At 39.3% G+C, this 16,404-nt stretch overlaps 1 protein-coding gene across 1 annotated transcript in view; it reads right to left on the bottom strand.

The window, feature by feature from the left end:
- Nucleotides 1-16,404, bottom strand: part of LOC136872570 (uncharacterized protein C05D11.1) — a 318,276-nt gene that overhangs the window by 134,325 nt on the left and 167,547 nt on the right. Inside the window, exons 12-13 of the mRNA XM_067146371.2 lie at nucleotides 12,455-12,635; nucleotides 384-636 (exon numbers count right to left, since the gene is read on the bottom strand). Coding sequence (XP_067002472.2) covers nucleotides 384-636; nucleotides 12,455-12,635 — 434 coding nt within the window. The remainder of the gene's footprint in view (nucleotides 1-383; nucleotides 637-12,454; nucleotides 12,636-16,404) is intronic.

Raw genomic sequence — 16,404 nt, 5'->3', positions numbered from 1 at the left:
CCAGAGGCTGAATTAGTTTCTCAACTGCTTTTTACCGATAATTTGTTCAGTGAAATTATTAAAGAAACCAATCGGTACTGTATACGATAATGATAGTAATTACAATAATTTGTCTTAAATTGCACATATTGCTTTTAGTTCCTTCAGTATAGCTTGCTGTAAAAGTGTATAGCCTAAATGCATCATTTAAAAGCCAGTGCTATCTCCAAAATCATGAAAGATGAGTACAGGTCATAAAAGATAGAAATTCACATTTAAAATACGAGAAGTAGAGACAACACAGAGAACTTTAATTCGAGGGGTAAGGGTTAATTTACACAATTGTCACTTGACTTACTAAACTGCTAAACAAACTCAATAAGCCAATACAAATTTGAACTTACGGTTTCTTGACTGGATTTTTATTCGAAGGCAGCAAAGCTGACCATGGCTTCACGGGGTCACCACACTCGGAAACTAATTTTTCTACATTGGTCGACATGTGAATAACCATGTTTTCTGGATCTGTAATGATGTTGCGAATGGATTCAATCTCATCAAGTACCTCCTGACAACTGTCTTTTGATTCCAGTTTCTCAATGAGTGATGTAAGGAATTTATGCTGCCTCAGCATGCTTGAGGAATAGTGGTTACTTTCTAAAACATAGAATACAGATGATACACTCAGCAATGTTTATCAAGGAGAAATTACAAAAGCAAAAAATGTAAACAAAATGATGAAAAGAATAAAACAAAGTCATTAATTTTATCTTGGAACTACAGTAAAACGTCGTTAATGCAAAATCCAAGGGACTGGAAAAATCAAGCATTTGAGTTAAAAACTTGTGTTAAACGAGCACTAAAATTTGAGTTAGAATATCAATCATTTGGTACAGTATTACAGATTACCGGTGCATAGCATAGTATAAGACACTACTTAGTAACAGTTAGGGCACTGAAGTCATTTTTAGTCAAAAATTCAAGTACGTTTCACTGTCGCTCATGGGAATGAAAGTGCCTTGTCACTTCATGGCCAACTAAATTCATAGCTTCCGTAAACACAGCGGTGACCTCAGATGTCTTTATTAACAATCCTGTTCAATACATATTACCATATATTAAGATGGAGTTACATCACCCAAACATATTTCAACTTATTTTTGAACCATCTTTAGTGGGTTATTAAAATTACAAAGACGTATTGCTAATATTGTGTTACGCTTAAAATATCATTTACAAAATGCATCCTAATTTTATTATTGCTTTTAACTCATTGCGGACCGTGGACGGCCTAAGACGTTTAAGCTTGCTCCTATGCTGCGGGCCGCGGACGGCGTAAGACGTTTAATGTTCCGCGCGAAGCAATGCTGTTTATATTCGTCATCTATGCAGTCTTACACCCTAGTCAGCGTTACTGGTTGTAGCAGGAAGTTGGTTTACCTTTTTGAGATAACCCTGGCATTGAGTGGGCTCATGTTATCTTAGCTGTTTTAGCGGGAATATCTCAGCACTTCCTCGCGCGTCAAGTCGGTACTTGATATTTCAATGCAGTGCGTGTCGTTCTTACCGAGTGTAGTATAATGGCTTATAAAACAAAGTTTCTTACGGAAGATAAATTATTACATATTGTTCACAGTGATTATTCTGGTGATGAACTTATTCCTCAAATAGATTCAGATAGTGAAAGTGAGAGTGACGAGGAAATTCCGATTCCCGAATCCGATAGGCCTATAGAGGAAGGTGAAGTGCCTGATACATATCATCCTAGTTATTGTCCACCTGTTCCACTATTTACAGAGAATTCAGTTATAAATATTCAAATAGAAAATAAGCAGGATATTTTGAGTTACGTGAGTATTTTCATGAATGACGAATTTTATCAGTATGTGTGTGAGCAGACCAATCTATACGCAAGTCAAGTGATAAGTGCGGCGTCCCGGCCTTTCACAAAGAATTCGATCACGCAATCGTGGAAACCGATTAGTACAAAATCTTGATATAAAAATATACTGGACCGAAGACCCTGTTTTTCATACTCCAATATTTTCTAAAACGATGTTCCGAATACGCTTCCTTCATATTCTTTCATTTCTTCACTTCAGTGACAATAATCATTACGCCGAAAATACAGATAGGCTGTATAAAATTAGATGTATTTTGAAACCTGTGACACCAGATATCACACCCTAAATATTTACCAGAGGTAAGCACGAAGTATCATTTTTCTAACATTTATAGTTTAGGAGTAATTGTAAATTTTATTAAGTGATGCACGTCAAGAGGGCCGGGCATGAAAATGGTTGGTCCAGGCATTCAAGTGTCCTGCTCAGAAGCAGGTACTGAACGTGTTAATGTATTGAATAGGTGGATACAAAAGTTTTATTGTTTCTTCTTTAATAGACTTTCAATACGGAAAAATAAGGATAGTCTCTTGCAAGGGTTTACTTTGTTAAGAAGGAAGCCATACTTTTCAGTGTTGACTTAGTTAAATGTAACTTGAAAAATCTTTTCAGTCTGTCGAACACCTGATTAATGGTTTACTTTGAACTATGCACAATTCTTCTGTTCCTAGCAAAGAAACAATTTAAAAACACAACGAATAGCACTGGAGGTTGATGTTAATGATGCCGGGGCTAAAAGGAGAGTTTGTAGTTCGTGGTAACTCAAATTCACGTTAACAGAGGAGACCTTCCAAGAGAAATAATACATTCCCTGCCGGGACCAAAATTCTGTTCATGCTGAGCAAATGTTCGCCTTAGGCGAGTTCATGTTAATGAGATTTTACTGTATTACTTTTAAGATAACAACATGGATTTGAATTTCACATAAGTAATATACACAACTACTCTTACAAAGGAACTGTATCCTAAATTTAAACAGAAATAATGATTTTGCAGTAAAATCAATGGTAGTTTCATACTTCATTGCTGAAAAACTACTGGGTGACACGGAGCAGTTTGCTGATAATGGATGATGTATGCAGTGCAGAAATATGCCTATAATTCTACTTTCGAACACTTGACACAGCAAATGAGACTTGGACAACTCAAACAGGATTTCACCCTTCATGAACCTATTTTACTAACATGTACAAGAAATGAAAACATTAGGGTTTTAATACTTCTGTATCGTTTACAATGGAAGATAGTATAAAATCTTTGTCGTCTATACATGGTGACTCATAAGTCACTGCAGAAACTTTGTGGTTGAAATACAGACATAAAAATAAGACTAAAATGTCTTATACAACTTTTTCTGCAATTGCTTTATTTCACAGCTACACTACACAAACAAAATATATTCATCCCAGAATTTATTAATTTAAGGATCATAAATTCAACTAACGTAGTGTAAACTTCATCGTTGGCTGCAACTCGTATCCGAGTATACATATTCTTCAGGAATTTACCTATTCAACTCGTAATGCTTTGTGAATATGTTTCATATTACTTGGTAGCCCAATCTTGGCATGAAACATATGACTACACAAATCACGTGGAATGGCTGGGGGTGGGCAGGGCTGAGCTTGATGGAGCTTTTCATTTCGCCTCTTCATGTCTACATCATTCCTCTTCAAACATAGTAACTAATGTAGAAATAATGTGGTTAATGTGGTTATAAAGCCTACGATTCTCAGCAATTGTATCTCCAGTTCAACGGTTGATTCCAGCTGTCTTCATAGTACGCTTTAGTTGGTCCTTGAAATGCTTCAAAGGGGCTCCATGAAGTCTTGTTCCAGAGCAGAGTTCACCATTCTGGAGTTGACGAGGAAGCCTGGTATCACTCATGCAAACGACATGTCCTATCCATCTGAGATGATGGCCAATGATGGTAGCCTCAATAATTATAGCATGCATTTTCTCAAGAACCACAATGCTGGTGACACAGTTCTCCCACAGGATGTTCAAAATGGATCCAAGGTTTAGTAGATGGAAGCGCTCTAGCTTTCTGATATCTCATCAGTAGAGGGGTCCAACTTCCACAAACGTAAAAGCAGTGTTGATATGACAATAACATGGTCAACCATGATCTTGGTATGCACTGGTAAGGTTCTTATTCATGTAGGCACGACAGGATTTCTCAAAGTGGCGGACCCCTTCCATTTTGACATAAATATGTCTTATGGCTGGGGGTTATGGAAAATTTGTGTAACGCGACAAAATATGTGACGGAATTGGTGGCACATTAAGTAATTGCTGTAGACCTTGGGTGCCAAAGATGCTGTGGCTACAAGCTAAGTTCTTTTGACCTAGATTTACAATTCTCCTTCACATTCACTGAAAGACATTCATGATCATTAGTTTTTTGCATAAGGAAAAGTTTCTTTTTCTTCCCTCTGATTAACGTTAATAGAGGATAAATGCCCAGTAGTACTTCCTCTTAAAATAATAATCACCACACTTATACTGTGGCCAGATGTCATTTAGACACTGACACAGATATCTATTAATCATGCGAGCAGGCTGTGTGGTTTGGCTACGTAGCTGTTAGGTTGCACTTGGGAGATGGTAAGTTCGGATCCCCAGCCCTGAAGATAGTCCTTAGTGTTTTCCCCATTTTCATACCACGCTGTATATTAACTAAGAACACAGTCATTTCCTTCCCAGTCCTGTTCTATCCCATGGTTGCCATAAAAACATTAATTACCACTAGCACTACTGTCTGTATCAGTCCAAAACAAATAGCAAAGAATAATGAAAAACCATCACCATGATCATGTTATCATATTTGCTACTCACAAGTGTACCATCCCTGCCCTCCCTAACAGCCAATATTGCTGAAGTGAACACGGAATATTTACATCATCTGTGAATTTGTATGCAAGTGCCTTGTAATTATTGCACTACACTGCTTGTAATGGAACATTTTGGGTGAATTTCTGAGTGTGTTATAGTTATGTTACATGTAAGAGAATATTTTAGGTTATTTCTTATAAATTTCATATTCATTTATATGAGACTTCCTTTAATATTAATGTTATTTGCTTTATGTCTCACTAACTACTTATACGGTTTTCAAAGACACCAAGGCGCCAGAATTTAGTCCCACAGAAGTTCTTTTACATGCCAGTAAATCTACCTACACAACGCTGACATATTTTAGCATCTTCAAATACCAACAGACTGCACCAGGATCGAACCTACCAAGTTGGGGTCAGAAGGCCAGCGCCTCAACTGACTTGAGCCATTCAGCCCAGTAGACTTCTGTAAATTATTATGTCACACTACTCATAAGTCATATTTCTGCTTCTTGTTTTTGGTAATTTGTTTCTTTTTTTAAATTCTATTGTTCATGTTTGTGGGTTACTGTAGTCACGTCCTAGTTCGTGAACCATGGGCAACGGCTGAGTGGCCTAGTAAGTGGTCCTGAGAGTCGGGATACCAGTTGCTATGGAATGGGAGTGGGCATCTCGGACATATTCTGAGTCGTGGCCTACCTTGTGCTCAGGTGGCTAGGACTATACATTCACTGGTGGTCCATAACCCGTTAGAGGAGAGATCCTCACATGGACTATGTGCAAGTAGGGCAGCATCCTGCTTCATGAATTTACCAAGCTCGGAACACTTTAAGCAAGCCTCGGACCTATGGGAGTAATGGAGTCCCACTCCCATTTGACAGGCGAGGTACTCCTTGGAAACAACTTAGCGAACGAAATGGAATTCGATGGGGAGCTATCAATATTAATGGGGCTTATGGAAGAAAGAAGGTAGAACTGGCTGAGTCAGCAAAAAGGATGCATCTGGATGTGCTAGGAGTAAGTGATATTCGGGTAAGGGGAGATAATGAGGAAGAGATAGGAGATTATAAAGTGTACTTGACGGGTGTTAGAAAGGGAAGGGCAGAGTCTGGGGTAGGGCTCTTTATCAGGAATACCACTGCACGCAACATAGTTTCTGTTAGGCATGTAAACGAGCGAATGATGTGGGTAGATTTGTCAGTGGGAGGAATTAGGACAAGAACTGTGTCCGTGTGTTCACCATGTGAGGGTGCAGATGAGGATGAAGTTGACAAGTTTTATGAAGCATTGAGTGACATCGTGGTCAGGGTCAACAGCAAGGATAGAATAGTGCTAATGGGCGATTTCAATGCGAGAGTTGGGAATAGAACTGAAGGATACGAAAGGGTGATTGGTAAATGTGGGGAAGATATGGAAGCTAATGGGAATGGGAAGCGTTTGCTGGACTTCTGTGCTAGTATGGGTTTAGCAATTACGAATACATTCTTCAAGCATAAGGCTATTCACAGCTACACATGGGAGGCTAGGGGTACCAGATCCATAATAGACTATATCTTAACAGACTTTGAATTCAGGAGATCTGTTAGGAATGTACGAGTTTTTTGCAGATTTTTCGATGATACAGACCACTATCTGATCTGTAGTGAACTAAGTATCTCTAGGCCTAGGGTAGAGAAAGTGAAATCTGTCTGCAAACGAATAAGGGTAGAAAATCTCCAGGACGAGGAAATTAGACAGAAGTACATAAATATGATTAGTGAGAAGTTTCGAACAGTAGATAGTAAGCAGGTTCAACATATAGAAAGTGAATGGGTGGCATACAGGGATGCTGTAGTAGAAACAGCAAGGGAATGCCTAGGAACAACTGTGTGTAAAGATGGGAAAAGGCGAACATCTTGGTGGAATGATGAAGTGAGAGCAGCCTGTAAACGTAAAAAGAAGGCTTATCAGAAATGGTTCCAAACAAGGGCCGAGGCAGACAGGGATTTGTACGTAGATGAAAGAAACAGAGCGAAACAAATAGTTGTTGAATCCAAAAAGAAGTCATGGGAAGATTTTGGTAATAACCTGGAAAGGCTAGGTTAAGCAGCAGGGAAACCTTTCTGGACAGTAATAAAGAATCTTAGGAAGGGAGGGAAAAAGGAAATGAACAGTGTTTTGAGTAATTTAGGTGAACTCATAATAGATCCCAGGGAATCACTGGAGAGGTGGAGGGAATATTTTGAACATCTTCTCAATGTAAAAGGAAATCATCATGGTGGTGTTGCAAACAGCCAAGCTCATGGGGAGGAGGAAAATGATGATGGTGAAATTATGCTTGAGGAAGTGGAAAGGATAGTAAATAAACTACACTGTCATAAGGCAGCAGGAATAGATGAAATTAGACCTGAAATGGTGAAGTATAGTGGGAAGGCAGGGATGAAATGGCTTCATAGAGTAGTCAAATTAGCGTGGAGTGTTGGTAAGGTACCTTCAGATTGGACAAAAGCAGTAATTGCACCCATCTATAAGCAAGGGAACAGGAAGGATTGCAACAACTATCGAGGTATCTCATTGATTAGTATACCAGGCAAAGTATTCACGGGCATCTTGGAAGGGAGGGTGCGATCAGTCGTTGAGAGGAAGTTGGATGAAAACCAGTGTGGTTTCAGACCACAGAGAGGCTGTCAGGATCAGATTTTCAGTATGCGCCACGTAATTGAAAAATGCTACAAGAGGAATAGGCAGTTGTGTTTATGTTTCGTAGATCTAGAGAAAGCATATGACAGGGTACCGAGGGAAAAGATGTTCACTATACTGGGGGACTATGGAATTAAAGGTAGATTATTAAAATCAATCAAAGGCATTTATGTTGACAATTGGGCTTCAGTGAGAATTGATGGTAGAATGAGTTCTTGGTTCAGGGTACTTACAGGAGTTAGAGAAGGCTGTAATCTTTCACCTTTGCTGTTCGTAGTTTACATGGATCATCTGCTGAAAGGTATAAAATGGCAGGGAGGGATTCAGTTAGGCGGAAATGTAGTAAGCAGTTTGGCCTATGCTGACGACTTGGTTTTAATGGCAGACTGTGCCGAAAGCCTGCAGTCTAATATCTTGGAACTTGAAAATAGGTGCAATGAGTATGGTATGAAAATTAGCCTCGTGAAGACTAAATTGATGTCAGTAGGTAAGAAATTCAACAGAATTGAATGTCAGATTGGTGATACAAAGCTAGAACAGGTCAATAATTTCAAGTATTTAGGTCGTGTGTTCTTCCAGGATGGTAATATAGTAAGTGAGATTGAATCAAGGTGTAGTAAAGCTAATGCAGTGAGCTCGCAGTTGCGATCAGCAGTATTCTGTAAGAAGGAAGTCAGCTCCCAGACGAAACTATCTTTACATCGGTCTGTTTTCAGACCAACTTTGCTTTACGGGAGCAAAAGCTGGGTGGACTCAGGATATCTTATTCATAAGTTACAAGTAACAGACATGAGAGTAGCAAGAATGATTGTTGGTACCAACAGGTGGGAACAATGGCAGGAGGGTACTCGGAATCAGGAGATAACGGCTAATTTAGGAATGAACTCGATGGATGAAGCTGTACGCATAAACCGGCTTCGGTGGTGGGGTCATGTGGGGTGAATGGAGGAGGATAAGTTACCTAGGAGAATAATGGACTCTGTTATGGAGGGTAAGAGAAGTAGAGGGAGACCAAGACGACGACGGTTAGACTCGGTTTCTAATGATTTAAAGATAAGAGGTATAGAACTAAATGAGGCCACAACACTAGTTGCAAATCGGGGATTGTGGCGACGTTTAGTAAATTCTCAGAGGCTTGCAGACTGAACGCTGAAAGGCATAACAGTCTATAATGATAATGTATGTATGTATGTATGTATGTATGTATGTATGTATGTATGTATTGTTAAATATTCCTGTAACAGTTTGGTGATACATAATTTATGTTTTAAGTTAATTTTCTTGGCATACTACAAAATAGAATAGATTACTCCCACTCCTGGTTAAGGATCGCCTGAAACAGGAGAGAGAGAGAGAGTAATCATTTCTTTTGATCCAAATTATTTTTTGATACATGTATGAATTTCCTTGTTACAATTAGTTTACCTATTACTGCATTAAACATTAAAATTAAGCCTAGTAACTATTTAGACACAATGTCTAAATTGTAGTTTCTTAATATATTTTTGTCCTAGATGTTAACCCATTCCAGTCTGGGCCTTAATATCCCTAACGAACGTTCTGGACTGGACATTTTTAAGGATTTTTAAAACATTAAATCTCTGTACCTGTAGTAGATATAGGCATGATTCTTTTTTCTTTGTACTTGTTTGAGAATCTAATTTTCAAAAGCGCTCTTTGTATCATGTCAACTATCACTTGAGATTTTAAAATTGTTTATATATTATGCCATGTTTTGCGAATGGAAGAAAAGTCTGACAGATAACTAACCAAGTACAGTTTTCTGAAATACAGTTATATTTACCTTATTTCGCAAATATATAATGTGCATTGCAATTACAAAAGGCCAACAATAATGAGTACGATATAAAATAACAATAATTTTTCAATAATAATAATAATAATAATAATAATAATAATAATAATAATAATAATTGCAATAACGAAAATGGGAGCTCTTACGAAATTTTATTTTTGATAAATTTTGTTAAAACTTACTCAGATGTAAAATTATTGTTCCATTTACCACAAAATACTTCTGGGAAAGAGAAAATTAGTCTTCTAAATGGACAACTTTACGAATATGTAGACAATCTTGCGTATTCACGCAAATATGAAATACACGGGAACATGCGCTAGGCCGTAAAACGATCACCAATCATAATGAAATGCAAGAAGTTGTTTCGAATTCATATGTCAATAATATGTTCATTTGCGCATAAACTTATATCATAAAATATCAAAAACATCATTTTCGTCAAGCACATATTCGCCGCGAGAAACCATGTCTTAGAGCTCACTGAGTGACAACATCTACTGATGCATGCAGTTCAAAAATATCGTAAATTCTCTGACTTTGACATATAATACTGCCATCTGCTTAAATACTCTAGTAACTAATACATGAAGAAACACGATGTAACCACCCGAATGCGTGCATAGCTTGTTCTCGATTTTTAGCGAATTGTCAAACCTTACTATGGGCTATGACCGTAGCGCGTCCTGAACATAATTTCGGCCGCTGCGAGTTATGCTCGCAGTTAGACCGGAAAGAGTTAACAATGTTATATAATCTAGAACAACATGTATCTTACCCTTCATTGAGTTGAATTAGTGCTTGCTTACTTTCTTCTCTCCTCTTTGTTGTCCTACCCAGTGCAATCCATTCTTTGTTTAATAACTTTATACTACAGTAATATAAGTATAGGAAAGGAACAAACAAGTGTCAAATCAAGTCACTGAGAGGGAGAGGAGAATAAAACAAGGAACACATATAATAGCAAGAACAAAATGGCAGGTCAGTGTGGAAAGAGGGTGTTCCAACTTTATTCTCCCCTCCCTCCCTCTGACTTTATTATACTGCAGTAAGTAAGCAATGTACTTGTTATATTATCACACAGATCCTATTTATTCAGGCAAACTCCTCAAGTGTACATTCACGCAGTACAGTCATATACTTACCCCTCCCTCTCCTAGCCAGTAAGCAGCACATGTCTGTATGCATGAGCCTTGTCCAGCATTGTATGTGCCTTTTTTAGTTTTTTTTCCAAAAAAATGCCCCTCAGCTTAGAATCGGCATTGTTAACACACCCGGTAAAATAGACTACATTCTTTATTGACGCAAATGAATAAGTTCCACAAAATAATGCCAGAAGCTGCCATTAGTAAGTTTTCACCATCATGTAGATTCAGGCCCGGTTTCATCAACACATGTTAAAAATATATTAAGTTGTTAGCTAACACAGTGTTAAAAATTTAACATGTTAGTTTCTTCAAACTTCTGAGAAATTTTTGCAAACATGTCTACTCTCGCGAGAGTTACGAACAGTGCAAATCTAGAAGGTAGTAGCACAACCAAGCTGTTTTTGAGAACGATCCAATGTGATTTCATTTGACTTTGAATACAGCTGTTAAACATGCCACATGAAATCGGTATAAAAGGCTGTTGAATCACAAGAAAGGGGAACCTGTCTTTTACAGACTTTGGAACATTCTTCCCACGTTGTTCAAGAGCCCCTTTTAACTTGTCCCCACTTCAAACCGTGCTCCGACATCAGAGTTATCAAATACACTGTAATTTACAGAACCTAACAAGAACTACTCCCCAATTTGGAGGCTAGGATCATTAATCACTTGAACATTAACCCTCCTAGCGTGTACAGCCCAACAGTGTGCCCACTGGTCTGCCACAATCACAGCATGTACGGTGCAATGGTGTGCTGTGACATTTGAAACACCCGCCACATTGCTACGGCGCAACGGTGTGCCCACTGGTCTGCCACAATCACAGCATGTACGGTGCAATGGTGCGCTGTGACATTTGAAACACCCGCCACGTTAATTTCGTAATAGTTATTTGCCTTACCATAAGAAGACAGGAAGAGGCAACTTTCGGCTATACTTCAAGCTATCTATTGCCAACAGATGTCGCATAGTCATTTTTATTATTATTTTTTTTAAATTCTGAACACGTGTCAAGTTTGTTTGTATACATGGCAGGTCCTAACGGAGTAGTTGGCGACGCAGGAATAGCTTAATTTACTTGTAAATAATGGCAGGAAAACTAATTCAGAGTGTGAGAGTAGTACTGAGGATGAGTTTGCTACACTTTCCAGTGAAAATAGTGACAATGATTATGTAATTTATGATAATATGCCGAAAAACTGAAACACTGGGGTGGTTACTACATAAAGCACATTACTGACGTGCAGCTGTCCAAGGATAATCAGGTTAGCATATGTTTATAATTTATGTAATATGTTATTGTATTGTGCCCTTTTTTGTATTTTTTTTTGCCTGCTCGTTTGGAAATCATAGCAAAATTCATACAATCCCACACTCAGTATTGTGAGTAGGATAGAAACAAAGCACGTTGTGGGTGCAGCCTGGAGTTTAACAAAGTCAAGCTTGAGGGATTAATAGGAAAAAGTATCCCTTCTGATTGCATCATATTTCAGCTCTATTGCCTTCAGGCGATTGGATTCTAGCGAATGCACTATCTACTGCACCTTCAGTGAAAGACTAGTTAAACGGCATATTTCATAGATACTATCACTGTAGAAACTCTGCCAACAATTCTACTACCTGAAGATTTTGAAATTCTAGCATGGTTTCCAAATATAACAAGAAAAATTGTTATTCGTGCTTTTAAAAAATTATTCTATCTTTAATCCACTTGACGGCAGGTACCAAGGACAAAGACAAAGAATTAAGTGAAAATGAATCTGAACCATCCGATGGTGATGCCTTACTAAACAATTAAATGGCAGAAAAAATATTCCTTATGCTTTGTGTAATTCATTTTTCTTTTTAATGTTCATTTCTAATTTCCCAGGGATCAGCTTATAATCAAATAAATATGGAAACATTGTAGCACAACAGCAGTTCTCCTATTTGCTAAACTTTAGGAGATAACAAACTTCAACTCTCCCTGATGACATCATGTTGAAGACTTGATCTACATTAATAACAAAACAAGGGGAAATAAGAAATATTTTTGCAAGTATTTTAAGATAGACAAGATACACAGAAAGAAAGTCAATATATGTATATTATTACCTTTGCTGAAGCATAAACCTTTCATGAGGTCTCTTACGACATTATTTCCTTTCCTCTTTACTTGAGCCACATCATTTGCAATTTTAGCTGCGATGATCCTAAGCCTCTCGGCAGTAAACTGAGTCTGATACAACAGTTCTCGAATCCAAACAATGCAGCGTTCATATTTAGCTGGTTCCAGCTGAAAATTTAGGACACTGAGTACAAAGTGAAAATTTTGAGCAACATCGAGATATTAATAAACAAGGTTTGTTTTCAATGAAGAGAAAGAAGAGAATGGATCTGAGTGTAAAACCAAAACACTGGCACTTCTAGTCCAGTTTCATGCTTCTAAAAAGTCAAAAGTCATGCTAACAAAGTTCAGTAGTAAGAAATTATACCTGAACATTCCTGTAAGGAAAATCATATACTAACAGATTCTTTCTCTCTCTCAACTTTGTTCTAGGTTCATGGGATAGGTTTCTGTACCTACATTCTTGTCCATGAACTACAGCCAATGGCTAAATGGCCAAGATATCCAGAGGATAAGAAGACTAGTTATTAAGGAACCGACAGGGCATCTCAGACTTATACAGAGTTGGAACTCCTTGTGCTCAGGTAGTCAGATCTATCAAACTATAAACAAGTAGAGGCAGAACCAAGAAAGTTCCGTGCAAGTACGATTAGCAACTTATTATGATACAGTATACAAGGGCTGGCATAAGCCACGACAACTATTTTTATCCTCGCAAATGAACGGTGCAACCATACATTGTCCTGGATAGTATACACTCAAAGTACATGGACACAGGACGAGATGGTGGTGCACTGGATAGGTACCATGCACAGGGCAATAAGACTGCAGTAGTGAGTCGGGCTCCGTGCAGAATGGATGTGACAAGGTAACTTCAGCGCTGGGGGTGGGAAGTACTTGAATAACCGCCATACTGAACGGACCTGCCTCCGTGTGATTTTGATGATGATCATGATGATGATCATGATGATGATGATGATGCTGGTTGTTTAAAGGGTCCTAACATAGAAGTCATCGGCCCCTAATGGTATGAAATGAGACGAAATCAAATGACAAATTAAAAGTCCAAAATCCTCCACTGACCAGAATTCAAAGCGTGAGGACGAAGAATGGATGGATGGATATGAATTTAAAACTATCAGTGGATCCGACCCACAGTGCTTCACATGCACAGAAGCTGGCATAAAACAATAGTATTACTGACCAAGGGACTGCTACTATAGCACGATGCTGAATTGATTATGCTTATAGTCAAAACAGGTCCAAAATCCAGGTCATTGGCCCCTCATAATGGTACTGATCGCTAGGAAAGTAGAACCATGCTATTTTTCATTTGGCAGTACTAATCAAAAGTACCGTAGACTCGCGGTATTCCACACATTATGGTACTCTTCACAGGTAGTGTAATGCGCACATGTAACACAGACCTATGGTGTTTCGCACATTTCGGCGCTATTTACAGGCAACACAAACCTATGGCGTTCCTTACATAAGTGGACTAACCACAGGGACTCGTACTATCCTGTAGAATTCCTCACATAGTGGGAACTGAGCCTAGGCAAGGCAGAACCATGATGTCGCTAATCCCATGGTGTCACTCATATAGGGGTACGAATCACAGGTACTGTAAGACCCTCATCCTGATTCACACACTGTCGCTTCTAATCACAAACCTAGTGCGTACCTAACATAGTGGTACTACGCGCAAGTAAATGCGACCCATGGTGTTACCTGTGTGATGGTACTAATTATAAGTAGTCTCATGGTTCTAATTTGATCATTCACCCCTTGGTCGCTCCTTTTAGTCGCCTCTTACGACAGGCAGGGGATACCACGGGTGTATTCTACATGTGCGTCCCCCACCTGCAGGGGGTCGTGTGATTTTGAACTCACCCCTAAAGTGAAAGAACCATTACGTGGGAGACTGTCTGGGACATGAGGGAACATTGCCAACACTGTGAAACATGAGATCGCAAAATTCACATATGGTGAGGCGATTGGTATCTGAAGTCTCTCATATCATTGACAACGTGTTGTGGACAATCTGGGAGACTAATATGAGGATTTATCGTAAAGTATATTCTCTGAGAATAAACATTTTGTAGCCCAACGATTTTAGGGCTGACAAGTTCCCTCACTTTATACCTTGTTGTTGTTGTTGTTGTTGTTGTTTGAGTCATCAGTCCTTAAGACTGGTCTGATGCAGCTCTCCATAACACTATCCTGAGCTCATATTTCCACAGAACTAGTACATCGTAGATCAGCTCTAATCTGCTTGTCAAATTCCTACCTTGGTCTACCCCTACCGTTCTTACCACCCCTCTCTCTCTCTCTCTCTCTCTCTCTCTCTTAGTCCAACCCTTCATAAGGGTGTAGTGGCATCACGCGGCAATCCTTTTGGTGATCTTCCTCCAGGAGTCTCTGCTTTGGGCATGGTGACTTGCTTGCTGTAAGCTCATCCTGGTTAAGTTCTTGATCCGGTCCATCCATCGTAACGGCGCACGTCCTCTAGGTCTTCGGCCTTCGACTTTTCCCTCTATGATAAGTATTTCCATTGCCTCCTGTCTTCTGGCAATATGACCAAAATATCCGAGTTGTTTTTGGTTGATAAGGGTCGACAGTCTTGTTCTGATGCCGAGCTGTTGCAGGATCGATTCATTAGTACGGTGTGCTGTCCATGGTATTCGCAGTAATCTCCTATAGTACCACATTTCTAGAGCATCAATCCTGCGGCGATCCACCGTCTTCATCGTCCAAGTTTCTGCTGCAAAGGTCGCGATAGGGAAGATCAGAGTTCGCATGAGGGTGAGCTTTGTCTTGGAAGTGATGGAGGTGTCTTTTCAGATGCGAGTAAGTTTTGCTGTTGAATTTCTCGCAATTGCAATGCGCTTACGGATCTCAGGTTCACAGTCTCCAGTATCTGTGACAATAGATCCTAGATATTAGATACTCGAACCTCATAATCCGCAATTCTTGTTATGGCAGGTCTGTTGTTATTAAAACGTTCTACAATCATCACTTTGGTCTTTTTATTGTTGATTTCAAGACCATATTCTCTGCTTCGCTCGTCTAGCCTCCGCATGATGGTTTCTAATTCATGATTATCTGTTGCAATAATCACGGTGTCATCTGCATATCTGAGGTTGTTAATTTTCCTGCCACCAACTGTGATGCCGTCACTCCAGTCCTCGAGAATCTCCCTCATAATATACTCACTGTATACATTAAATAAGAGGGGGGAAAGAATGCAACTTTGTCGCACACCAGCACAAGCAGAAAAGACGTCTGAGAGGTCGCCATTAACTCTCACTGTCGCAGTGTTCTAAGAGTACAATTGTTGGATCAGGTACACTAAATGTCTTGGCGTCCCCATCTCAGTGAGTATAGCCCAGAGCTTTGACCATTTACCTTGTCGGAGGCTTTCTTGTAGTCCACGAAGCACAGGAACACCTTGATATTATATTCCCTTGTCTTCTCTATGAGCTGCCGGATGTTTAGGATCTGCTCACGAGTTCCTTTGCCTGGAACAAACCCGATTTGTTCCTCTGAGATTTGTGGAAGTAAGAAGGTCTTCAGCCTCTCGTTCAGCACCGTGAGCATGATTTTACTTGCATGGGAGATGAGGGCTATCGTTCGATAATTTGCACAGTCAAGTGGAGAACCTTTCTTGAACAGTGGTACAAAGACGGAGTGGCACCACTGGTCCGGCCAATTTCCAGATGTCCATATCTTCGGACTTAACTTGTGCAGGATGTCGACACCTAGGTCACCCATGTTCTTTAGGATTTCAGCAGTGATTCCATCTTGGCCTGGCGCTTTCCAGTTCTGGAGCTTTTTTATTGCATGTTCCACTTCTTCTCTAAGGATCATTCTTACCACCTACACTTCCCTTAAAAAACCAGCTGTACAAGTCCTGGGTGTCTGAAGATGTGTCCTA

This window comes from Anabrus simplex, chromosome 4 (assembly GCF_040414725.1).
Source record: "Anabrus simplex isolate iqAnaSimp1 chromosome 4, ASM4041472v1, whole genome shotgun sequence".
In the NCBI taxonomy this organism is placed as follows: domain Eukaryota; kingdom Metazoa; phylum Arthropoda; class Insecta; order Orthoptera; family Tettigoniidae; genus Anabrus; species Anabrus simplex.
The sequence above is the reverse complement of the archived record's forward strand: the minus strand, read 5'-3'. Positions and strand labels throughout refer to the sequence as shown.